The sequence below is a fragment of the Rhopalosiphum padi genome, chromosome 1 (assembly GCF_020882245.1).
Source record: "Rhopalosiphum padi isolate XX-2018 chromosome 1, ASM2088224v1, whole genome shotgun sequence".
NCBI classification, from domain to species: Eukaryota; Metazoa; Arthropoda; class Insecta; order Hemiptera; family Aphididae; genus Rhopalosiphum; species Rhopalosiphum padi.
This window is the reverse complement of record NC_083597.1, coordinates 48,576,411-48,603,386: the sequence shown is the minus strand read 5'-3', so window position 1 is coordinate 48,603,386 and position 26,976 is coordinate 48,576,411. Positions and strand designations below refer to the sequence as shown.

Here is a 26,976-nt window from a genome sequence, read left to right as displayed (position 1 = left end):
AATATGACTATGTTTAGCTACAATTTTTTTTAGCTATACCACCTGTCTAGTGTCTACTTATTATCACAGCTGATTAATCACTTTATTCATAAATATATCTAAAGGATTTTATCTGTTCCCATATTACTTTTAAAACCCCAATACCAAAACAGAGATAGTTTTTATAAATACCTAGTTATTACTTATTCAATACTAATACAATATAGTTTAGAAATATTTGTGATAATAGGTTTTATTCAATAATATATAATACATATAAATACATTGTTATTAAATGTTTAATATACATTATATTAACATTAATTAATACCTACCCAGATTTTGAAAATGATATAGATATTTATGAAACAAAACAAATTAAAATGTTGGTTGGTAAATTGTTTAAAAAAATATAGAAACCATACATTTTTATTTGAGGAGGGAGGTTTCATATAATCTAAAAACATGTAATATATAAAAATGAAAAATGATATTACCGTAGTGGACGAGTTTCTCTATCAGGTAGATGTCGGGGTTTCAGTGGACGTTGTTGAATAGTTGTGATATGTGGTACACAAGATAAAAATGTAAAATATATTTATTTAAATAATTTATCAACCAAGACTCTTCTTTGTTTTGTTTAATTAATAAGGTATTTCAATTTTTTTTTATTTATAGGTATGTTGCATATAATAATATTTATCATTCATTGTGTGAATAGCTAATTAAATGGTAGCGTTAAAAGTATGTACATCAACATCATGCATCATAAATAACCAATATAATTATAAAGTAATGGGTAAAGATTAGAATGAACAGAGGGTGATCAACAATTCAACACATTGAATAAGATTATGTGCATAAGAATTACATTGAATAAATATATCTATAAACAAAATTTCTGTCTAAGACAACTATATAATATGTGATGTAATAAATTACTCACTAATATTTTGAAATTTTGATTTTTTTATTATTCAATTAATTACTAAAAATAACATAATTTTTTAATGTTAAATATTGAGGTAGTTAATTTTTAGTTTAGATACTATAAAGAAAAATTGTGATATCTATTGATTAATTTTTAACAACCCAGAATCCAGATTACTACTGAAATCTATCTTAATTGAATATTTTATTGCATAATATTTGTTTACTCGCTATATTTCTGATAGTTAATAATATGCAAGTATAGGATTTTCAAGTACACATGTTTATTGAATTATTAGAACAATACGTTTTACAGATATGTGATATAAATTATTTAAAATTTGACCTTTGTACATTCCGATGACACTAGAAAGGAGAGGCCCAAAATTATTTGGGAATTAAACACTTTGCTAAAATTAACAATATAGCCTTAGTATGTACACTTAGTATGATATAGGTTTAAGTGTTGGATGTTCCAGTCAACCAATTTATAACGAAATATATATAACCAGGTAATGATTTACACTATCTGATATTGGTTTGATACTGAATTATATTGAAATCATTATCATTGTTCCTAAATACAAATTGTATTAATGTTCAATGTGGTTAAGATTGAAACACGATTATATGTTTTTTTAGTTAAAAATTATATCTTACAGATAACTGTTAACATTGATTAATTATTATTTAGTTTTCTCAATATAATTTTCATATTAAAATTATATGACTATTTATAAAACTTAAATAAATTTCCTGGTAAAATTAAAAAAAGTTCAAATTTGTTTTAAGAAAGTAAAACTATGATCATAGAAAATTAAAATTTGAAATCAATGTTTATACTCCCCATCATAATAATTAAGAAGATAAGTTTTTATGTGATTTAAAATTTCGGATATAACAAAAGCTTAAATTTAGAATTAGGTTGATAAGCCCTATTAATATTATTTATATAACCTATGGTTATTATTCATATAAGACGGCCATTTAATTAAAATAAATGTATTTATATATTGCTAATAATTAATAAGCTAATAATATAAAAAAATAACAATTAAATAATAAACATTATAGATATTATAATATTTTAATTATTAAAATTATACAGTAAAACTTGAGTATAATTTTATTAATCACATGCATTTGAATAACTAAAATTTTAATTTATTTTTTTTCATAATATTAAGTACATCAGATCTATAACATAATAATAATAATAATTAATAAGTTTATTGTATTTAAGAGAAAATTATAGGTACCTTATACATAGAAAGTTTAGTAAATAATTGTTTTCAAAAGCTTAGTTTGTGGAAGAGATAAAAATATTTATCTAGAAAAATTATTTAAGTTCTAAGCTATTGTTCGCATAAACATAAATTATTCAAATTTAATAAAAACAAATCAAATATCTAAAACATAGAACTATAAAATAAACAAAAAAATGTTCTTAAACTGTATATTTGTCATAAAAATCATAGATCTTAAAAACGTTCATAAGGATATCATGTAATATATACCTACAAATGTATACTTAAATTACTAGGATATATATTTTAAAATTAAAAATTATATTTTAGATACTGAACGGAACAATAAATATATTGATTTTATCATGATGAGTTTTTTTTGTATATGAGTACACGATAAGTTATCGATTAAATGCTTCGATTTTTGAAAAAGGGAATAGTTTTGGATATCATATTGGATCTAGTTTGTACTTTAAAGATATCAAATTTAAATTCCTTGGTACTTTTTTTTTTGTAATTGAGACAAAACAAAACAAAAAGTTAAGGAAAACAGGATTTTTATGCAAATCGAATTTTTAACAAAATTCCAATTTTGTTTTTTTGATGTTACTCAAAAACGAATAATCGCAGATACTAATGTATACCAAATGTTTATTATTGTTTTCTATTATAATAATATTTTTAAATTGTTCAGATAATTTTTAAACTATTTTTAGGCATAATGATTTTTAAATATTTCTTAATTTTTTTTTTATATAAATGACGATTAAAAATTATTTGCCAGGTAGAAATGCTTGCAATTTTAATACTAAGCTCCTCATAAGTTTTTAATTTTTCAATTAAAAAATAACGAAAATTTGTGGTCACAATATTACACTTAACTTTACAAGTATTTGTTTAATTTTTCTATTGATATTTTATTCCATGTATTTCATTTTTAATTGGTTCTTGAAAATTAAGACTTCAAACCCAAAGTAGGTATTGAACCAATTTTATATATCAGACATCGTTTTTGTTGTTTTTTTCATTAAATTAATTTTATTTCTATCATTAACTAAGATGATAGTAGGATTATAGTATCGCCGGAAAAACAAAAACATCAAATATTCAAATTTCTATCTAAGTAAGTATTTTATATTAAAATATAAAATAAATATTAATGATCCTAAAACGGTTTCTTGTGGGCCCCCATTATTTATTGTGTATATTTTCATTACTTGGTATCTACTTCATATTCACAAACCTATCAAATACGATTTTTTAGAAAACTATATCAGTTAAGTTATTTTAAACCTCTTCGATACCATATTACATTTCTAGCTTCATTAAAAATATTTTGTCGCCAATGGGATCAAAGACTTTTTACATCAAAGCACGTATTTCCAGAACCAAATTTCCTTCGTCTAACATTATGTTCGATTAATGATATGTATATATAGGTCATACAAGTATAATATATTACGTTTAGGTTAGTCTAAGTCATATTAGTGCATACCATATACTTATGATATGATAATTTTTTATTTTGACAGGTTACAAAAATATTTTATAGTTTTAAGTTATGAGTATCATTGAATATTTAATGAAACAGGAAGACTGGTGTTAAATGTTAGAATAGTATATTAGGTATACAAATTCATAAATTAATAGTTGTCGTAAATAATTTGTAAACAAATAATTTGTAAACAACTAAAACATGATTTAATAATGAAAAATGATTGAAAATCAGATAAGATGAGAGTAAAATCCATTAAGCTTTTACTAATAGAAAAATGTCATCTTAAATCGTAAGTGCCTTAACTAAAATACCTATAATAATAAATTAATATTGATTTATCCAATGTTTAATAAACAAAATATTCTTTAAACGCAATCAATTAAATGCATCTGGACTCTATTGATGACCTTAATGCAAATATTATACTGAATAAGTTAAAGACAAAGAAATATTATATGTAGTTAACACGGTCTTATTATTTCCGTTATATTTATTATATTGATCATATGTCAATGAATACAAATTCGACAGATGAATCAATTATGAAACAATATAATAGGTACCTATGTTAAATTATCATTAAATATTCAGTTTTAATTGATTTAATACTGTTTAAAAAAATATTTTAAAGGCACTGAATACAGAATTTGATTATAAAAATTAATTAATTGTGAAATAATTATAATGTATCACTATGTATTATATTATTAACTTATTTTTAACACATATTTGCTTTGATTTTAAATATTATACTAAAAACGAATCTGTACCAAAATACTACACAAAATAAAAATTTTCATTTTATATAAGTTATTTTACTAAAATTCCATCGGATCTGTGCTAAACAATTAAAAACATATTATATAACTTTCCGTAGTATAACATTTTTTTTCGACTTTATCATCTTCACCGTACCTATCTATTATAGTCATATATTTATATTTTTTATTAAGTTCGTATAATAATTTCTACGTAATATAATTTCGAAATCAATCACTATGACATTGTGATTATTGATATTTTCGTTTACATTGAAGTATCGAATAATGATTTATAAATTAATACAATATTTATGATTACTATAATTTTATTTATATGATATTAATTCAAAAATCAAAAATTAATCGACAAACTAATTTCTTTAGAATTATTATTTTACTGTAAATAATTAATATTACATAAATATTAAAAAATCTTGATTTTTTTAAAAATGCAAGATTTTTCAAAGATTGTATATCTACAAAATTGTATACATGAATTAATACTAATAAAATAAATAAAAACAATATATTATGTTAAATTTATAATTATTATGGATACATAATCATCTATTCAGTAATACAAAATGTATAGGAAAAATGCCTGAAAATAGAGAAGAAGTTGTGATATCAGGTATTGGAGGAAGATTCCCAGAATGCAATAATATGGAAGAATTAAAAGATTTGTTATTTAACAAGACCAATGGTGTAACAATCAATTCAAAGAGATGGAAACCAAGTATTTAAATATAACTATTTAAATAATGTAAATTTTACAATTTTAACGCAATTGAATACTTTTTTGTACTATAGACGAAATGAGTGGAATTGATGGAACAGGGAAACTAAAAAATATTGATAAATTTGATGCCACATTTTTCAGTGTTCATCCAAAACTTGCTGAAACTATGGATCCATTAACAAGAGTTTGCTTAGAAAGATCAATTGAAGCGATTATCGATGCAGGCTTAAGTCCATCAGATTTGTACGGAACAAATACTGCCGTATTTACCGGATCAGCCATAAGTGTTACAGAAATGTATACAATGGATTGCTCCGAAAATTCCAGTTTCTCAATGTTAGGACGTAGTAGAACTATGCAAGCAAATCGTGTTTCGTATATTCTCAATTTAAATGGTAAACCGTACACAAATATATTTTATGATACAACTGAACATAATATAATATGTAGGGTTTTCAAATTCCATGAAATTTATTTTTTTGAAATATTTCATTTCAATAAAAAATAAAATATAAATTATTATATCTTAAAATTTATAATCACATCAACTTGCAAGTGAACATTTTTAAAAGTTGGTTAATTGTATGAAATAAAGAAAATATGTATAATAATAATAACAATAACCAATAAGGATCCAATTAATAATACAAGTGATAAATGCTAAGGTTCGGAAGTTGTTGTATTTACTTTTTTTGGACTATTTGATTTATTTTTTACTGAGCTAAAAATCTTTTCCCACACACTACGAAAAAAATATCAAAAATGTATAGTGCATATCTTTGCATATTAAATTTACTATCAATATTTTCTGTATATAATCAATATATTATTTTTAATCAACTATAAACGAACACGTTTAAAAGAAGAAAAAATATTTTTCAATATTTCACTGAAATATTTCAAAAAGAGTAAAATTTTCAATTTTGAAATAATATTTCAGTTGAAAAATTTCAAATTTAGAACCCTAATAATATGAATAAAAATTATATAGGTCCTAGTTTTTCAATGGATGGAGGATGGATTTGTGGTTCAAATGGTTTGGCAAAAGCTAAAGAAATGATTGAAAGTGGTATCATATCTTCAGCGATTATTGGAGTGACTGGTTTAGTCCTTCGGCCAGAAATTCAATTACAATTTCAAGGATTAAATAGATTAAACAAAAATACTCAAACAAAATCATTCAGCTCTGATGGTAGATGTATATTTTTTTAAATACCTATAATAGTGATATATATATATATGTGTAACTACGTTTTGTGTTATTCATACACAATATGAAAAGTCTTATGAAAAATAGTCACAATAGAATAAAATATAAGTTCAATAGGTATGGTTGCATAATAGTTTAATACATAATATTGTATATACCAATCGATAATATACCATCAAACTTCTAATATTATATTTTAAATTAAATTTATAAACAATTTTAATAATTGTTTAATAAAAAAAGTTTATTGTGTTTTATTTGTAGCTGATGGATATAACAGATCAGAAGCGTGTATTGTTATGTTACTCCAAAGAGCATCCGAAGCTAAACGTTCTTATGGAACGTTATTAAGTGTAAAATCAGCACAGTTTGGAGATCATCAAGGGCACTTGGTTGAACACGCTGGGAATAACTTTAAATCAGTATTGTTGGAATCTTATAAAGAAGCTAATATAAATCCAGCTTCTGTAGAATTTGTCGAAGCTTATGGATCGGGAATAAAGGTGAATAAGGTGATATTTACTAAAAATATATGTAAATAAGTATTTTGAATTAATTTTATAGAGTGAAGATGCTATGGAATTAAATATTATGGAAGAAGTGTTTTGTACTGAAAATAGGAAGATACCTTTAAAAGTTGGTTCTGTTAAAAGCAACGTAGGCCATTGCGAAGTTGCTGGTCTCTTTATGTCAATTGTGAAAGCCATAATTGCATTAGAAAGTGGTTACATACCACCGAACATAAATTATACAGAGCCAAATGAAAATGTGGCAGCGTTAAAAAATGGGAAAATCCAAGTAATTATTAAGCACTGCTAAGGTTTTGTTCGTGGTAATTATGTTATAGCTATAAATTAATATTATCAAAGGTGTTTGCATTGAAACAATATTTATATAATACCATCCTGGATGTCACGTTACAGATTAAATTTTGTTATTAATTATTCTGTATTATTTTAATTTTAAACAAAAAAAAATTAGTTTTAATATTGTCTATTCAAACATAAATAATATATTTAAATTTATTATTTTAAATTACAAATATATTGTGATACCCTTAACCAAGCCCAGATCTGGACATAACGTAAGTGATTTTTCACTAAGTTAGATAACAAATTAGTTTTGTTTTTATAAGTTACTTTAAATTAAATGAATTAATTTGATTAATATTCTATGTGTAATTAATTAAATTCTAACAATAAGTTTAATTATTATAATTTTAAAAATTGGATTACTACTTTGGAAAAAGTTATAGATTATTAAATAAATAAATACATTTCATTAAAGTATTAAAGTATGAAAGAACCATGAATTAATTTTAATACATCATTTTTTTTTTTTTTTTAATGGCACAATCTATATTATATTACAAAGCTATTTGATAAGTTTTAAAAAAAGGTAACCGTTTTTTAACCAAGTTCAGTAAATTGTTTCCTAATTAACATGTAATTCTTAAGAATTAAAAAAAAAATTAACTTTTATTTTTAAAATTAACTCTAACTTTTTTATTTTTACTTAACCTGACGAGTTAAAAAAATAGTTAGCTGACCCAGCCTTGTCCTCGACATTATTTTTTTTTCAATGTATCATATCTCGTTAACTGTGCAACGAAATGGTAAATTAACAACAGCATTAATTGTTTTATTTTTCATATAGGTGGTCACGGAAAAGACACCACTTTTTACTGATGTAATTGGAATTAGTTCTTTCGGTCTTATAAACGCATTTAGTCACGTCATCATTAGACAAAATAGTAGATTACATTGCAACCTCAATGATGTCTTTCATGAAGATTGTATACCACGGCTAATTTTTGCATCAGGGCGAAATGAGGAAAATGTCAGGAAGACCTTAGACAAGGTAGAAAAATTTAAATTTAATTTAATACAATATAAAAAATATCTAACATTTATTTTACTAAATTGATTAGATCAAAAGCTATGGAAGCAATAACGAATTTATAGCATTGACCAATGATGTATTTACTAAAAATATTAACGCTCATTTTTATAGAAGTTTTTCCATTTATCCTAATCCAGAGGAATTAAGAATTGATGACGTTTGGGTAAATTATTATCTTATTTATAATTAAAATAAAATTGTACTAAAAAAAAATTTGAATTACAAATTAATAATTATATTTTCAGAATGTTGATATGAATAAGAAACGGCAGGTATGGTTTATATTCTCCGGTATGGGATCACAATGGCATGGAATGGGCACAGATCTTATGAAACTTCCAGTTTTCGCTGATGCTATAAACAAATGTGATATCATACTGAAGCCTCTAGGAGTCGACATCAAATACATTTTAACCAGCCAAGATCCAACAATATTTGATAATATTCTTAATTCTTTTGTTGGAATTGCTGCGGTTCAGGTATAATCAAAAAATATTTTGATGATTTAATGTATGGAATAATTATATAATATATTCATATTTTTTAGATCGGGTTAGTAGAAGTTTTAAAAAAAATAGACATTATACCTGACAAGATTATTGGCCACTCGGTCGGAGAATTAGGATGTGCCTACGCAGATGGTTGTTTTACGGCTGAAGAAATGATATTATCTGCTTACGCCCGAGGTCGAGCTTCTTTGGAAACAAAACTTATACCTGGAATGATGGCTGCTATTGGTAATATATAAATATTTATTTATTTATTTATATTTTACGCCAATTGGCAGTTAACAAAGATACATATATGTTGGCAATAACAATTAAAAAGTAACAGTAACAAGTTATAACAAAGCTTTACAATAATAAGAAATTAACTAGGGCTAGGTTTCGTACTCCACTGATACCTTAAAATATAATTTCAGCAAGTAAATTAAGATTGTTTAACGTATCATTTAGAAGGAAAGTTAAAAAAAATATCTACAATATACCACCAAAATATTTGTAATTAATTTTTTTTTAACTATTAATTTAGGACTTGGATACGACCAAATCAAAGATAAACTTCCACATGACATTGACGTTGCTTGTCATAATAGTTCCACTAGTTGCACAATATCGGGTCCAGTTGACAGCATCAATGAGTTTGTATCAGAATTAAAATCCAAAGGTGTCTTTGCAAAATCCGTCAACGCAGCTGGCATTGCGTTTCACAGTAGATATATTCAAACCGCTGGCCCGACTCTGCTCAAATATTTGAAAGAAGTGTGTTTTGAAAATAAAATAAAATATTTTAAAAACAAAAATTTTAATATGATTGTCTGATAAAAGGTAATCAAAGTACCAAAAATAAGGTCTTCGAAATGGATAAGTAGTTCACTGCCGGAAACAGAATGGAAGTCGGACCTTGCAAAATATTCTTCGCCAGAGTATCATACAAACAATTTATTGAGTAGTGTGTTGTTCGAAGAAGTTCTTAAACACATACCCAGTGATGCAATTACAATTGAAATTGCTCCTCATGGCCTTCTTCAAGCTATTTTAAAAGTTTCTTTGCCGGATACAGTTACTAATATATCATTAACTAAAAGAGTTTTTAGCAATTCTAATTCAATTTTACTGGCTGCATTTGGAAAGTAAGGAACTAATTGATAATTAAATATTATTCTGATATCAAATGTTGAACATTCTATTTATTTGTCTATACACTAATTTTAAGTTAATACAGTACATATCCTGAGGGCTGAGATTCAATATACAACTATGTTGTGTTAATGTGTTACTGTAAATGTATGAACACAATTTTTTTTACTTATTATAGTTATTACAACATTTTTTTAAGCAATTAGTTTTATAAATTATGAAAAATAATCACAATTTATAAATAACAACAAGGTTGTACTCGAGTAAACGAAATGTAGAGATAACTTCTATTTATATAAATGTTTTTAGTTTCTTGGGCCTATTTATATCGATCTAATTGTTTTGATTCAGTATAATTATTAATTGTAAAACATCAAATGCGTAAAAATATTCTTCATTTAAAGAATAATTTTTTTTGTTTTAAAATGTTATAGAAATATAGACTTAATTAAAGAATAAAATGTTTTTTTTAATACTGCTGCATTCTATATAATACGAATATTGTACGTATATTGTACGAAATGCTATTTGTTTGTTAAAAAAATAAAAAATTACAACATTAATAATAATTTTTTTTTTTTATTATTACATTAAGCAATTTTATAAAATATTGTGGTTATTTCACGTAAAATATATATTATTCTTTGTTTTAGAATGTACGTAAATGGATTAAATCCGAAAACACAAAATATCTATCCGCCTATAAAGTTTCCAGTTAGTCGAGGGACTCCTCATATTCACAGTTTACCTTTTTGGGATCACATTGATAAATGGACACCCGTTGTAGCAAAGGATGTAAGTTTTATTGTATTAGGGAATACGAATTTACTCAAATATGTCCAAGTTAAAGTAGTTAATTCAATTTTTTTTATTAGTGTGTTGGATTTCATATGTGATGAATACTTTTTTCTATACCTATTTCTAAATGTTGAAATAATAATGTGGCATATTTTTTTTTAACCTTAATTTTTATTTAATCTATTAAAAATGTTAAATTTAATGTATGATATATATATAAATAGGCATTTAAAGTAAGTATAATAAATTTAATTTAATATGATTTTTTTAATAAATATATTATTAATTGTTTGAAACACTAAAATCTTATTAATTTTAACTATTCATTTTTTGTTTTACACCAAAATGGACAAAATATAAACAAGTTAATATTTTGACAATGTTATTTATTTTTTTTTTTAGATTTCGTAGTTCAATATTTATAAATTTGTTCATCTAAATTAAAAGAAATATAGTTAAAATTTGATGAAAATAAACATATACATTCTTTATAGTTACAACTAATTTGATTACGTAAATAATCCATGAATATTAATTAATTATAAATATTTATTATTAGTCACATTTCCTACCTGGAGAGAAAACAAACTCAATATTGCTAAATGAAAATATTTATTTGATGGAATATAAAATCCATGGTTATCATATTATACCACTTGCATACGTTTTGGTAATTAGATTATATTGCATTAGATCATTTTATTTTAATATAAATTGAACAATTTAAATAATATAAAGTATTTTATATTTAGATAAATGTTTGGAAAATGTATGTAGAAATGCATGCCAAAATTTTTTCTGAAGAGTCTGTACAGTTCTATAATCTAAAATTCAAAAATAATATCAAAATCCATCCAACTAGTAAACAGTCTTAATTTTTAATAATATTATAAACTTCTTATACTTATAATATAAAAGACAATGTCTATTTTCCAGATTTGGCTGAGTGTTATATAATGATACAATGGGGATCTGGCTTATTTGAATACAATTTCAACGATGAAGTCATTTTTTCTGGTCAAATAAGTTTTAAAGACGACTTAAATTTAATTGAGAAACCAGAAAATGATAAAAAATCTAATAATTTTCAAGGATGTATATCAAACGAAGAACTTTATGCCATTTTGAAAAAAAATGGGTATAATTTAGGAGACAACTTCAAAAACATTACGCATTTAGATGTTTATAAAAATAATATTCAAGGTTTAGTAAAATGGGAAAATGATTGGATTTATTTTTTAGATGGACTATTAAAGTTTCCATTATTAGACAATTTAGGCACTCACCAAACGGAAGCTCCAGTTTCCATTAGACAACTAGTTATAAACCCTATTATGTTCAATAAATACACAAAAAAAGGTATTTACATAATTTTTTTTTTATAACAATAGGCGTTTAACAGTTATTTTTTTAGACATTAACATAAATTACAACAAAGTCACAAATGAAATAACATGTAATGGAGTACAAATATGTGATGTAATAAACGAACCTTTAACAATACCAATACTAAATTCTGCGGAAATTAAATTAGAAGAAGTAAAGTTTATTCCATTCAACTGCTCACATTGCAAAGTAATAATATTATTTTTACTTTTGAAACAATTGATAAATACCTCAACATGATATACCTACCTAAATTCTTAAAATATTTTGTTAATAATTTGTAACAAGCTGAAGCATGGTCAGTTTACATTATACAAATTTAGTTGTATTAGATTTTATTTTAATAATTACTATTTTCTTGTAAAATTATTTTTTACTAAAAAAAAAACAAATTTATTTTTATTTCTCAATGAAAGTTAAAGTTAAACAATTATTTGAGATAAAGATAAAGATCAAAGTTTTTTCATTAGTTAAGATTACAATAAGTTTAGTTCTAATTCGTCCACGTCAATAAAAAATAACGATTGAAAAAACAATAATTAATTTAAAGAACTTGAAAAATGTAATAATTATTGAAACAGTAATATTTGGATGTGTTGAATGAAAATGAATGAAAAACAAATATTTGTTTAAATATTAAGTACAATTCTACTTCCAGAATATCAATGAAATTATTTATGAGTTTATGAATATAATAACAGAGTTTGAAAAAAATTATGTTGACAATACATCTGGAAAATGTATTCTTTATAAACCGTTCAATTATAATGATCCATTATATATATCATGCACAAAATCGATTGAACAAATTATTGAAAACGATACATTAATTGATGTGAGTATTTTTATTAAATTAAAATTATATATAAATATATATTAATGAAATATTCTAACTATAATAAGTGTACAATATTGAATTGGGATAATGCCGAGGAAATATCCAAAAATGATGTATTTGGAAGATTTATCACGGTCACAAATGTTGATTACTTTCAAGATACAACTAAAGCGTTAGCCGACAAAAAATGTAGTTATATAATTGTATGCTCCACAACAAAGCTCCAAGATCTCAAAGACTGGAAAATAATTACACAACAGAAACTTAACAACAATAGCTATTTATCATTGATGAAAAAGGTGAATCTACTCATAAATGTATGTATTTTATGATAGCAACTAAAATAGATATTTTTTAGGCAATATTAATAAAATATGATAAAACCAAATTTATAAAACCAACAAATAATGATAACGATCTGAGCATTTGGAAAGCATTAGAAACACATAATTCATCAAAAGATATGATTTATATAATTTCAAGGTCTGAACCGTTGAAAGGCATTAATGATTATGTTAACGAAATCTTACAAAAGTATAAATCAAAAAAATTAAGGTAAGCACGCAGCACAGAACTTAGACACAAAAACAATTAAATATAAATATTTATACGTACATTTTTGTAAGATTTTTGTTTATATTGGATTCAAACGCACCAGATTTTGATTCTAACCAGACATTTTATACAAATCAGCTATCAAAAGATTTAATAGTAAATATTTATAAAAATGGCGGTTGGGGCTCTTATAAAAAAATTGTTCTTCAAAATTTAAAAGATGATATTAAGGTCAACAAAAATATAGTGTTTAAAAATTTCACCACAAATACGTAAGTAAAATTTAAAAATATATTTTATAATTTTATATTAACTTTTGTATATTATTTTGTTACTTTTTTTAGTAAAAACAAATTAAAAGTCAAATATCTAGGGTTGAATTTCAAAGATTTGGTTGTCGAAGAAAACACCGAAGTAATTATTTAATAATATAAGTCATAACTCATGTATTAAAGAATATAATATTGTATTTATTTTCATTAGAACGAATTTGGACCATTGGAATACTCGGGGTATATTGATAATAAAACCATTATGGGAATTACTTCGTTCGAAAATATATCTTCTCAAATGATCTATGATCCATTATTATCATGGCCTGTACCATCGACATGGTCACTAGAAGAAGCAACCACTGTTCCTCTGGCATATGCCATGGTGATTACCCTTGAAATTAATTACAACAAAATAAATTAATTTAATGTCTATTATTTCAGAATTATTATATTTTTAACATCTTGTGTAAACTTCAAAAAGATAATTCCGTTTTGGTAACTTCTGGGTTGCATCCAATAGGTCAAGCTGCAATTGCAATAAGTTTAAGTATAAAGTGTGAGACTTACGCTATTGTAGACTCAGACCAACAAGCAGAACAACTTTCTAGTATCTTCCCGGAGGTATTAAGTTATTAACAATAGTTATGATAAAAATACATAATTGAATAAAATTTAAATTGTAGTTATTGCGGTCTAGAATACTTATAAACATCAACAATACATTTGATGTTAATTTAAAAATAATAACCAAATCCAAAGGAATAGATTTTATTTTGAACTTTTTGATCGGTGAATCATTTGATGCTGCTTTTCGTACTTTAGCTAAGCATGGAAGTTTCTTTAATTTTTCAAAAGCAGATATGAAAAATCATAGATTATTAGGTGAGTTTATAATATTATTCTATAATGTGACACAATAATATATTTTATATATAAATAGTTCGAGCTTTACTTAATAAAAAATATAGTTTCTAAAAAATAAATGTTTAAATTTAAAAGGTACACGAATATTCTTGCAAAACACATCGTTTTTCGCTATTAGTTCAAACATGTTGCTAAATGAAAGTATTCACAGTAAAAAAGTTGTACAGCAAGCATTCATGGATGGATTACATAAAAGCGTGATTAAACCTTTCTGTAATTATGTTTTAACACCGCCATTTAGTATTGATCCTATTCTAGATGATATGAGGTAAATTTAACTAGTATTCGAATTATTACATTTATGAATAATTCTTTATTTATTTATTCAGAACTGCTTTGGACACATCGAATAAAATTGTACTATCTTTAAATGATGATGGTATGAATTCCAAAATTAAGTTTGAACGTAACTCACATCAATTTTGCCCCGATCACGTTTATGTAGTAATTGGTAACAATTTTACTTTTGTAAGTTTTGAATACAAAATACTAATTTAATACTTAATTTATTATTTTAGGAAATAAATCTGATTGGTTGGATGTTGCTGAATGGTTGGTCGACCGAGGTGCTCAAAAAATGGTTATTGTTGCCAAACATTCTTTAATATCATTAACAAACTGTAGAAGGTTTGTTAAGTGTTTAATAATTTTGTTTTTTATCTGATATATTTTTGATATTTTAAATAGGTTTGATAAATTAATATCCCAAAATGTAATAATACAATTCGAATCGTTTTCACTTTTAAAAGAGGAATCTATCGAGTGGTTAACCAAATTAACATCGTCCAATGTTTTAGGATCTATGTTTATAGTTAATCAGGTACATTTCATTATCAACAAAAAAATTTTAAAATAAATATGGTTCATTATAATACCAATTTTTTTTTTTATTTTTTTTTTTTAGCATGATGTTAAAATAATTAAATCGTTGCGAAATGCTTTTGAAAATGTTTCCAACAAAACCAAAACAACGTGGTTAATATGTATTTCAAGTAAAGGGGAACATATTTGTGCTGAGCTTAAATCAAATGGTCTAAATGCTTTGAACATACACTGGGACGAAATTTCGTCACAACCAAATAATATAGAAAAATTACTTATTGCATTAGATAATCTACTGCAAAAACCCACCAACTTAGAGTCTTCTTCATTTATATACTCGGAATCTAGTGCTCATAATTCAAAATGTAATAAATTTATAATATATGCATGGATATTATAGAAAATCGAATAAAGTGTGAAGAAATAATAATAATAAAACATACAGTACATACAAATATTTATAGTTTTATGGTTGTATAACTGTATAATTATATTTAATATATGATAATATATATTTCTATTAATAATATAAATAACTTAATAGTTATTCGAAAGGACAAAATTTGGATTGATAATAAATAATAATAAATAATTATATTTTCAGGGTCACATAAAATCAATGATATTATTTCAAATTTTTTCCCTGAATCCATCGAAGAGTTACAACTTTTGCATGATAAGATAACAAAAGAAGCAGGATTTATCGAAGTTCCTACAAGAAGTCCGAGATTATCACAATTGAAATCTGTAACACCTGTGTTTGTCATACCTGGATTGAAGCCAAAACTCGTTGAATCGTTTTACAAACATTTTTTTTACCCGGTTTTCGAAGCTCAATATCCTAATGATATCATATCGATTGACAATTTATCTGAAATTTTAGTAAATGTATGAATATAATTACTACATAAACGTATCTAAATGTTTTAATTAATGTTTTATCTGAATTTAGAAACTTAAAAGCATAATGGAACGAGGTTACGTAACCATTATTGGTGAATCTTGGGGAGGAATGGTTGCTCTAAAAATGGCTCAAATATTGGAATCGCAAGGTATACTAGTTTCCTTGACATTATTAGAAGGTGACCCAGAATTTTTGACTGGATGGGCTGAATGTTTCCTGTCAAATGATAATATCGACAATAAGTTAAATAAAATGTATAGTTCACTTATTAACAAGGTATTACAACAGTTGTTTAATTAAATAAAACTATATTATAATAAAAGTGTAATCAGATTAATTTTAACTATCTAAAATATCGTTTGAACTCATAATTTTTAAATTATCTATAGTTAAAAGTACTATATTGATACAATCAGTTAAAAACTTTTTAAAAACATTTAAACTAAAAATATTATTTTCACAAATATTCACTCGGAATTTAAAAAAAAATTATTACGTAATATTCAGATTTAGAATAGTAGGTAGATATAGATAGTCATAATATCTAACGCCCGTTTGTGCTAAGCAAATTTATATTTACGATTTTTTTAAATCAACAAATTATTTTTTTATGTGAAACTTATTAATTTAATAATCTTGTAATTAATGATTTTAAATTATTTTATTGTAGTTTATGATTTATAGTCAAACATAATTAATATTATTATTATTTTTATGTATCAAAGCATGTTTCGGGTAATTGTGAAGACGTAAATAAAATATTAAATACAGCTTCACTGAATAAAATATTGGAAGATAAAACCAAACAAGCACTGGATATTATTCGCAATAGGTTACAAATATTATTGGAGTCGAAGCCACTTTTGAATAAATTGCATACCAAAGTTTTAATAGTTAGATACGAACGAGCATTTGAATTTTATATAGCTAATCTAAATGAAGTAAGTTAAATGTAATTTTTTTCTGAATATCAACTAATATCTTTATATTTTTGTATTTTATCTATATTATAGTATTGTACGAACCCGTCATTTGTACATACAATTCCTAAGATGGATTACAAAAGTATGATAGTGGACAAAGAAACGATTAACGCTATAACAAACAATGTGGTTATATCTTATCCACTTGGAATTGAACTATCGTTGATTGAAAAATACAATAACTTCTACTTTAGTTTAGAAAAATTTTTAAAACATATCAGTTGATGACCATTTATATTAATAATATTTTTATTTTCAGTTTTCAAATATAAATAAAATATGAGTAAAATTCAAATACTTATTGTTATTTAATTTTTTATAAGAATTTTTATTAAAATTATATTATTAGTGACCAATATTTATTCAGATTAATTTATTATAGAACAACTTTTATCTATGTGTTTATATTGTAAAAAAGTGCAAATAGACTAAAATTAGATATAGTTTATTGAGTTAAAAAATTTGTTCCATGTAAATGTTATATGTGTAACATTGTGTTACATATTACATGTGCACTCAGTTGTATTTAGATTTTAAATAAAAAATATTATCAGATATTATTTTTTTAATTTAAAATGTTATATTGCCTTTAGAAATATAATAAGATAAAGTAAGTGACTTAAAGTTGTACAATTTAAAATAAATTTCAAATGTTTCTGTATAGCAAAATCATCAATCAATAGATGAATACTATTGAACACTATTAAATTTACCTAGATATCAGACAATAATATAGGTATCAAAGATAAATCGGTAAAACTATCCTGATTCATTGATGAACGCAGCCAGATCTTGATTTTTTATCATACCAAAAATTATATTTTACGGGTAGGTAGATACAGGCACGTACACGAAAAAAAAATTCGGGGTAGATAACTGAGCTGACCGGAATAATTGTCAATGTAAACTCGGGTTTTCAGTCATCAAATTATCATTCTTCAAAATTTCAAATAACTATTCGTTGTATAAACATATTTATCAAATAAAACAAAAAATATTGACACGGTTTTTTTTCAACACAAATTTATCTTCCGAATAGTTATTTATTTTGAAGAATTACAATTATAACATTTTATACTTTTAACTGAGTTTTAAGTTTTATGTATTAAAAAATTGTATTTATAAAAGTACGTAATCCATAGTTTTAGAGAAAAATTAATAAATTTTCTTTCTTTATATCATAATGATAAAATATTTGTAGTATTTATACTAACTATTCCGGAATTTAAACTTAATAAGCAATAATTATTATTATATTATTATTGATTATAAAACGCCTCGATGTTTATGAGATATGCAATATTACAAGCACATCTGAGATTTTTGTTTAGGTTGTTGAACCATAGGTACTGTACGAGAAGCAACTGTCTCGTATGAAATCATGGGCGTGGAATATTTTTAAATCATAGGTTTTATAGCTTTATACCAATTAAAACCTCACCCACACAATTTAAATTATTATTAATGTACAATAAATTATATTTTATAATTTTTTTAACTAAATAAATAAAGTTATATACCTAACTAGAAACCGGAATTTTACACATTTATACATTCATACTGAGTTAGTGCACTATATATGAGGATTAAAAATGTCTGCATTTCAAATCGAACTGATTCCATAGACCAAATTTGATTTTACATATAATTGAATATTTTAAGGATTGAAACATTTTGTCATTAAAGCAAATATAATGTGTATATTTTGTACAATTTTAGTAAATAATCAAATCATTTCAACTCTCGGTTCTAGAAATAGAAATTTTTAATAATTACACGAGTACTTACGAAAAAAGGGATATTGTCAATTATTTGATAAAGCTAAAGTATTAAAAATTAATTTCTCAAATTTGTAATACCTAAAAATTACTAAATTAGTATTTGTTCGTTTTGTCAACATTGCAAATTTTAACTGTTATTTATTTAATATTGAAAGGTACAAAATAGTGAAAATTTATATATATTTACTACATATTGGAACATAATATTTTCTAATTATTTATGCATATTAATTATTAGCGTATATATTGACCCTTTTCCTTGCATATTTACAACATTTTGTTATGTATATAATCCCGGTATCTACTTATAACATAATATTTATGTTGCTATGATACTATTGACTGTTAAATCGGTAAGTTTTTTAGTGTTTAAAAATGTTATGTTAGAAATATATCATTTAAATTTGTGACTTGCATAATTCTTTCTATTTTTTATTAAATTCTATAATTATAATATAAAAAGTATATTATATTCTTTAGTACATTTTTTAATGGACTTTTTATAATAAATTTTTTATCAACTTATAATATTCTAAATCTATTTAGACATCTAATACTAACGATTTTATATTCTAATAAAACGAATTTTTCTTTTAACACGAGAATATTGTCTTTAAAAATAGTGCTTATATAACAAACCCAAATGCCCCGTTTTAGCGCAGTGCAACTGTGATAATTAAGCGTGTTTAGTTGATCATTTGAGTTTTTTACTTACGAAATAAGGCTAAAAAAAATTATTATTTCTTAAGTATATATAATTATTAAAATAATTTAATAGTGATTTAAATTCAAGATACATACAGGTATTTATTTTATTATACTAAATCAGTTTATCAATATACTTCACTTATCCTTTTTAGATTATTTAATTTTAAAAAAAATAATTCATTAGCATGGAAAAAAATTCAACCCCTAACCGTCAACTCTCAATGTGTGATATGATTTCCGATGATTTATCTCAAATAAAAAACCAAGCCATCGACAAACCATGTGTCACTCATAACATCTGTGCGGATCATACCGAAAAGGAGATAACATTTTCTTCGTTTCTCCAATGGCAAAAACACAACGAGGAACTACTAAACCGATCAAATCAGGGACATCATCAATCAAATGTGTAAGATTTTATGATCTAAATATATATTATTTTAAAACTATCTTACTGTAATATGTACTATTCAAATATAAACTTAGGGTTGAGTATAATGTGCAACGTGCAATAAACACGTTATCCGGTTCCGTGGACAAATGTATGTTAGATAGTACCAATAAAATTGCTGGTATGGCTAGAAACATAGATAGATGGAAAACATACATGTTTCAAATTTTAGAAAACATGCGAAATGAAATCGGTTTACTAATTTTAAGTAAAAAAAAAATTCAAAACGCTCAAGCGGCTTTGCATATTATTTGTTCTATATCTACTGAATGCTTGGAACGACGATCGTTTAGATTGGAAATGGATCACACTTTAGATCCCGGACAAGTAGAACTTGTTAAAGTATTATTTTCATTATTAGTTATAGTTTTTTATATCTCAAAGTTCTATGATAATGTATAAATAGGAAAAAGAACTAATTACCGAAATAGGAAATTTATTTTGCCGTACGTTGTGCCAGATAGAAGTTCAGATAGATCGTAACAAACAAGTAAAGTTTCGACTAGAAAAAAATTGGAGTGATAAACATCAATCATTTCAAATTGATACTATAAATTTAGGGCTGAATATTCAGGCGCCTATCGTAATGTCACATGCGGACGTTATCAAAGATTCTGAAAGGTATGACCATTTTATTGACACAAAATATTTTGAAATGTGCGATTTTAATCTTCATATAAATTATTTTTTATTTTTTTATAATAGCACTTGTTTGTCAGTACCAGAATGGGAAACAATTACCAAAAGTTTATATGAAGAAGCCCTGCAAGTTTTAAATGAATCGAGACAATTGAGATCAATAGTCGACGATGTACTCAAGAAAAGCGCAAATAGATTAAGAGATCAAGCTGATACAGTTGATATTGCTTTAGCGCGGTTCATATCCGATACACAACAAATTGGACAAGCAATCGAAAATGACTTGAAACAAGTAAATAAATATTAAAAAATAAATTATGTCTATTAAATATTCACATGCACAATAAGAAAATTAGATTAACGAGTTTATAGGCGTGAAAGACTTGATTAAAGAAGTAACACATAATAGTGGCGCTTCCGATGTTGAGTATAATGTATTATATAATTATATATTTATATATATAAAATATTTGTAATATTAAAGGTCATAGCACTATCTTCTATTCAACTTACGGTTTGTAGGTTTGGGATAAATAAACTTTTTACGAATGAATTATGGTGGCTAGTGAGATTGAAATAAATTGTAAAAAGTAGTTGCTTTATTGTTGATTATTTTGATAAGGAAATTATGACTTATAGCAAAAAGAGAAGAGTTATTTATTACTTTGCTGAAAGAAATATTTCGATAGAGTTGAATTTTGTCGATACTCGATTTTTTAGCCACATTGTTATAATTTGTAAACTTAAATAACTCTTAAAAATAATAATAATAATAAGTCTTAGGAGTGATTTGAAAATTATTATTTTTGTATTTAAGTTTGTGTAAATATTTTTGGAAACAAGGGTTTTAAAAAACGAATATTAAGTGTAAGTCTATGTGATTTAGTATGATTATTTTAAATGATTATTTTTTCTAGGTAAAATTTGGGGTCAAAGTATTATTGTTTATTAATATACATGTTAATATAATAAGAGTATGTGCTGATTTGGAGGTGGTTAATGTTATAATATCTCCATGTACTATCAATCGTTAAATGTAAATTAATTTTAAGTACCTATACCGACCATATACTACTATTTATGAATATACATTTGCCTAATTTAAATGTGGATTATAAAAACTCAAAGAATTTTTGGTACTAATTGAACTTGATTGTATTGGACATTCTTATTTTGAATTTAATTGTTAAGACAAGATATTCATATTTTTAATTAATTTTGCCCATTTGTCGAAATCAATACTCGATATAATTTTATTATATTAAATACTAAGTGTAAATACTAAATAGATTTAGATATATTATAAAACAATAAATAATAAATCAGTGCTCTCCGTCTTTTTTTTTTTACATTTTATTTAAAAAAAAATTTTTAATTGTATAATACATGCAAAAAGTATCTTACGTTAAAATAAAAAAAAAATGTAAAAAATACTAACAAAATTTAATAATTGAGTAATTTAATTTTATTATTTATATTGAAATCAGACATAATATTGCAACATCAAATTAAATACTATTTAAAATAATAAAATATGTAATAATTTAACATATTTAAACAAATAATGAATAGTTTAAGTAACTAAAATCAAAGCAGATGTTATGAACTAGAACAAAATTAATTAGAATTTATTTATATATTTAAATGTTTATTGTTTATTGACAAAATTATCTTCAACTTAAGTAATTGTTTCAAAGATTTTTTACACTTTATTATATTTTTATTTCACTTAAATAGAGGTATTTATATATTATGTTGAATTAAAAGATTTTTATTTTAAACTTTGCTATCAATTAAAATCAATTGTTATATGATTTGAATGTATAATTAAATATATATTATAATTACAATTTAAAGTGATTACGCCTCTTATTAATTAAGTTTACGATTTGAGTTCAATGTTCTTATACAATAATGTCGTATTTTACTTTTATGTATTTAATTTGGTATCCACTAATAGTCTATTAATTATAATAATTTTAAACGTTATTAAATATATCTGGCTAAATTACTTTTAAAAAGTAATAAATGTACTTTACTTTGCGTTGCGTAAAAGTTAATTTGACGTTGCTTAAATATTAATTCTGTTACAGTTATTTTTAATTTGTAATTTGCGTTGCCCGTCAATGTAAGTTTATCAATGGTATTTATTGTGTCGACTGAGAGAAACCAATTATTTTTCTAGTATAATTTAATAGGACTCGTGGTAACTATATTATTCAGCCGACAGCCACCCTTTTTTGATGGTTTTCGACTTCAACACGGATATTAAATTTAATAGGTAGTTGTACACTTTTCGTTTTAATAAAATACGATTTGTGAAGTACAACATGTTATACATTACATGTAATACTTTAAGACTACACAATATAATAACAATTTAGTGCTGAAGTAAATCATTGCTTAAATTATTTTTTATGTATATATTAGGTTTATGTGTTTGTTAATTAAGTTAAACTTAGAAAATATGAATACTAATAAAACTATATAATATATCTCATATCCATTTTAGTAACTTTTATAATTGTATTTGTATATAATATATTTGTTTGCGTTGATTCAAAATTAACTAGGTAGTTCAACGATTAGGCGATTCGGAAAAATCAATCGGAAATCTCCTTCGCGTAATATCGAATTTAGAAAAGGCCAAAAAAACTGCTGAAACAAGGTTACACAATCGGCTAAAACGTCCGGGGGACGAGAACGTAAAGGATAATGCACAACTGAGGTATTTTTGATTAACTCTACTAAAAATACTTATTTATATAGTCTATACCTAAAATGTATGCAAAATAATATTATTATTTTTTCTTTTATAGTCTTATTTCAGAAGTAAAAAGCATAAGCGAACAATTAAACACACTTAATTATCAATTGCACTGTGCCAGAACGGGACACTTGGGTTTGCTACAAGCGCGTTCACAACTCGAAGACGATTGTCGTATTAAAAGGAAAACGCTTTGGATCGATAGCATTAGATGTCAAAACATACGAGCGCATTATCCTTCTGTGAACATATTAATTGGCCATTGAAACTACGTGATAATAGAACGCGTGTAATGAAAATAATTTTTTATGGCCCATCAAAGAACATAATATATTGACATACAATGTATTGATAGGATATTCGCCATAACAAGCTATTAAATTGTCGTATAACGATATAAAATCAATTTATCTGAGCTTGACCACGTATTTGTGTATAATAATACACATTTGTAAACAATAAAAACTTTTATTCATCAATTGAAATGTGTAGTATAAGTATTGTATAAAATATAAAAATAATAGGTACAAAAATATACTCCTTCTACAATAAAAAAAACTAGCATACTTAATATTTTAAGTTTCTTAAGTTACCGTAAAACGGGATGATAAATTTCTATAATATATTTTGTTTATAATTTTGCAATCAATACTTCGAGAATAATTTAAAAAACCCTCAAATTATATCCGGAATCGATCGTTTTACGATAATATACAGAGTGTAAAAGGACTATTTAACAAATATAGTAACATTTGTAATGGAAGTTTGTTAAATAGTCTTGTTACATCTTACATACAATATAATATATCTGATTAAGCTAATAACAAAAGAAAACGAATACATTAAATGTATAGATAAATGTCTATATTATATTTATGTGTTTATAACACACGAACATGTTCGATGCCCATTATCTTCTTGAATAATTAATGAAAATAAAATAAATAAATATATAGGTATAAATATATAGATACACATATTGTTATAAGATAACTGTTAATAAGTTAATAATGCTTTAATATTTTTTTTAATAATAATCAATTATATAAATTGTTTTCAAATTATAAATTATAATAAAAGTTAATACTTTAATAGTATACATAGTTTTTAATATAGTTTCAAAATGTATAAAGGACTTTGTATTTTTAATCTTAGGTTTAAACAAAAAAATTGTCAATTTTCTTACTACGAAGTAATTTATAATTTTTGAAATTTTGTCACAATTCTAAATTTAAATTCTTAAAAAAAAAATTTCGTCACTATAATTTTTTGACATTTTTTAGATATAAACCACTTGTTAGGAACCTTGTTTTAAATGTTAAAGCATTTTTGCTCATTCATATATTTTTTATCAGTATTTAAGAAAAAAAAACATCATTATAAAATCATAACATTCATCGCACTATTTAGAATTTAAAACTAATAGTGTCTAAGAGTAAAAATCATCTAATTTTACTCATCAGTAATCATTAATTTTATAATAATTTTAAATATCATATATAGTAATGATTTAAAACAATTTCGCCAGGTATCATTACGTCAAGGCGTTTATTTGCAACCATCACCAATTGGCTGTATATTTTTCAAATATTTTCTGGACCTGTTGCTGTTCCATAGATTTATTTTATTTTTTTATTTGTGTTCAATATTATAAAATTCGCCCAATTTAGCAACATCGCTTGAAAATAAAATAAATTCAATGTGTGAAATTCGTGTTATGAAATGACCGAACGCAATTGTATTTTACTCGTTTCTATATATATTTCTATTTAAGTGACATTTACCAATATCAACAATATTCAGTTAATTAAAATAGTATAATAATAAGATCATTTTTAGATACAGGAATTTTGTACTGTACACATAAATTATAATCACTCGTGTAAAAACCAAGTTATACGGAAAATATGTAAAGTTTTTCGCTCAAAGACTTCTGCAAGTCCTTCGGACGTCACCGCCACCGTTTGAATAACACTGGATTTCCTGAAAAGAATAAAATATAAATAACAAGTGCCGTTGAATCACGGAATTCCAACATGTATTTAACGCTGATTGGCGTCTTCGATGGCGTCTGCAGCTGCTGATGCAGTCGTGTGTGCATATTATCATCGTACACACGTGCACACAGATACGTATTTTTTTCTATTTCATATTATACAAAACGGATGATACGTCGCAATATCATATTATAGTGTATTAATTTTCCCGTGAATTCGATACCCGTCATCCGACTGATGTTCAGCCGTATTTGAACTATACGGCCAGAGATGAGAAAAAAAAACAAATTCTTTTTTTTTTGTTTTTTTTTCGTAAGTAAACGCGACGCGCGTGCAGTCGTGAACCTTGTCTTCATTTGCATTGCGGGAACGGCTGTGGCGGCGACCTTCAACTTGGACCGCGAATACCTTTATACGCCGCACGGTCACACGGGTGACATCACCCGGATGATCGTAGTGTTATTATCTCTATCATTTCACGTCGGGGGAGGCCTTTCACCCGTACCCATTCGCATTACCATATTATTATTATTAATACACTATATTTTTATATAACGTTATAGCGTCGTATTGGCAACGGGAATCGTAGCCCAAAGGTAATATTATATTAATATAATCAACTAATAGGTATCGGTTTCACACGTGCCTGTATAATATAATAATACTGCAGCTGTATGCGTACGAGCGCGACCGTAATAATAACATATATTTTGCATATTATCTATAATAATATATACGTATGCGATCACAACGGGTCCGCTTATCCGATCGCAGTGTTTCGCAGGAAACTGGGTGACGGAAAAATAATATACTTATATGTGAGCTAAACACGCCCCGTCGTAAATCGTATCCTAAAGCGGAGCTACTTTGATTTTTCGTGGGCCGAAATCTGCAAACAATGGTTTTGGAAACAAAACCGATTATTTTCAACACGACATCATATATCATTCGGGTATTTAAATATAACGTACCAGTGTACCGTGTTTACACACGATATTGCGGTAAACCGTATACCCAATATATGGTTATTGTAGTTATACTGCGCTGTCTACGGCGTCTTGCGGAGAATGCGGAAATTGGGCGGTAACCTACTTATACAAATGCCGCCGTGCCTGTATACAATAATAACCGTGCAAGTCTCGAAGACTCGAAACGCCGTTGTTTACGATGATGTTTTGAGAAGGTGCAGCTATAATAGACTTAAAATGTCCATTTATGTGTTTGGCAAAAACCTCGACAATA

General features: G+C 24.9%; 2 protein-coding genes across 3 annotated transcripts; both read left to right on the top strand.

Moving 5' to 3' along the window:
• Window positions 1-1,314: 1,314 nt before the first annotated feature.
• LOC132918271 (fatty acid synthase-like) lies at window positions 1,315-17,951 on the top strand. Of its 2 annotated transcripts, none has more exons than XM_060979420.1 (34): window positions 1,315-1,421; window positions 5,008-5,151; window positions 5,226-5,549; window positions 6,146-6,346; window positions 6,629-6,867; window positions 6,929-7,162; window positions 8,021-8,224; window positions 8,295-8,429; window positions 8,512-8,745; window positions 8,814-9,003; window positions 9,299-9,528; window positions 9,595-9,899; window positions 10,560-10,701; window positions 11,264-11,374; window positions 11,457-11,565; window positions 11,641-12,063; window positions 12,119-12,279; window positions 12,749-12,925; window positions 12,994-13,227; window positions 13,287-13,483; window positions 13,555-13,755; window positions 13,828-13,897; window positions 13,967-14,140; window positions 14,200-14,379; window positions 14,442-14,640; window positions 14,758-14,950; window positions 15,012-15,133; window positions 15,201-15,309; window positions 15,370-15,502; window positions 15,587-15,869; window positions 16,109-16,392; window positions 16,457-16,684; window positions 17,134-17,349; window positions 17,422-17,951. In XM_060979420.1, the coding sequence occupies exons 2-34, from the start codon at window positions 5,013-5,015 to the stop codon at window positions 17,614-17,616; spliced, it is 6,576 nt and encodes a 2,191-aa protein (XP_060835403.1). In that variant the 5' UTR covers window positions 1,315-1,421; window positions 5,008-5,012; the 3' UTR covers window positions 17,617-17,951. The 2 variants fall into 2 exon arrangements, with proteins under 2 accessions (XP_060835403.1, XP_060835404.1); XM_060979421.1 differs by having other exon boundaries at window positions 1,340-1,421; window positions 4,991-5,151.
• A 1,792-nt stretch (window positions 17,952-19,743) lies between these two features.
• Window positions 19,744-24,332, top strand: LOC132932424 (tektin-4-like). The gene is made up of 7 exons (XM_060998799.1): window positions 19,744-19,975; window positions 20,065-20,289; window positions 20,367-20,673; window positions 20,738-20,952; window positions 21,037-21,262; window positions 23,544-23,698; window positions 23,790-24,332. The coding sequence occupies exons 2-7, from the start codon at window positions 20,066-20,068 to the stop codon at window positions 24,001-24,003; spliced, it is 1,341 nt and encodes a 446-aa protein (XP_060854782.1). The 5' UTR covers window positions 19,744-19,975; window position 20,065; the 3' UTR covers window positions 24,004-24,332.
• The last annotated feature ends 2,644 nt before the right edge of the window (window positions 24,333-26,976 follow it).

What these genes read in the sequence shown, in the direction of transcription:
- LOC132932424 (XM_060998799.1), top strand. Translation starts at nt 20,066, where the DNA reads ATGGAAAAAAATTCAACCCCTAACCGTCAACTCTCAATGTGTGATATG. An exon ending in GACAAGTAGAACTTGTTAAA is followed by an intron (nt 20,674 to 20,737) that starts GTATTATTTTCA and finishes ATGTATAAATAG; the next exon opens with GAAAAAGAACTAATTACCGA. An exon ending in GTTATCAAAGATTCTGAAAG is followed by an intron (nt 20,953 to 21,036) that starts GTATGACCATTT and finishes TTTTTATAATAG; the next exon opens with CACTTGTTTGTCAGTACCAG.
- LOC132918271 (XM_060979420.1), top strand. Translation starts at nt 5,013, where the DNA reads ATGCCTGAAAATAGAGAAGAAGTTGTGATATCAGGTATTGGAGGAAGA. An exon ending in CAATAAATACACAAAAAAAG is followed by an intron (nt 12,064 to 12,118) that starts GTATTTACATAA and finishes TTATTTTTTTAG; the next exon opens with ACATTAACATAAATTACAAC. An exon ending in AAAACGATACATTAATTGAT is followed by an intron (nt 12,926 to 12,993) that starts GTGAGTATTTTT and finishes AACTATAATAAG; the next exon opens with TGTACAATATTGAATTGGGA.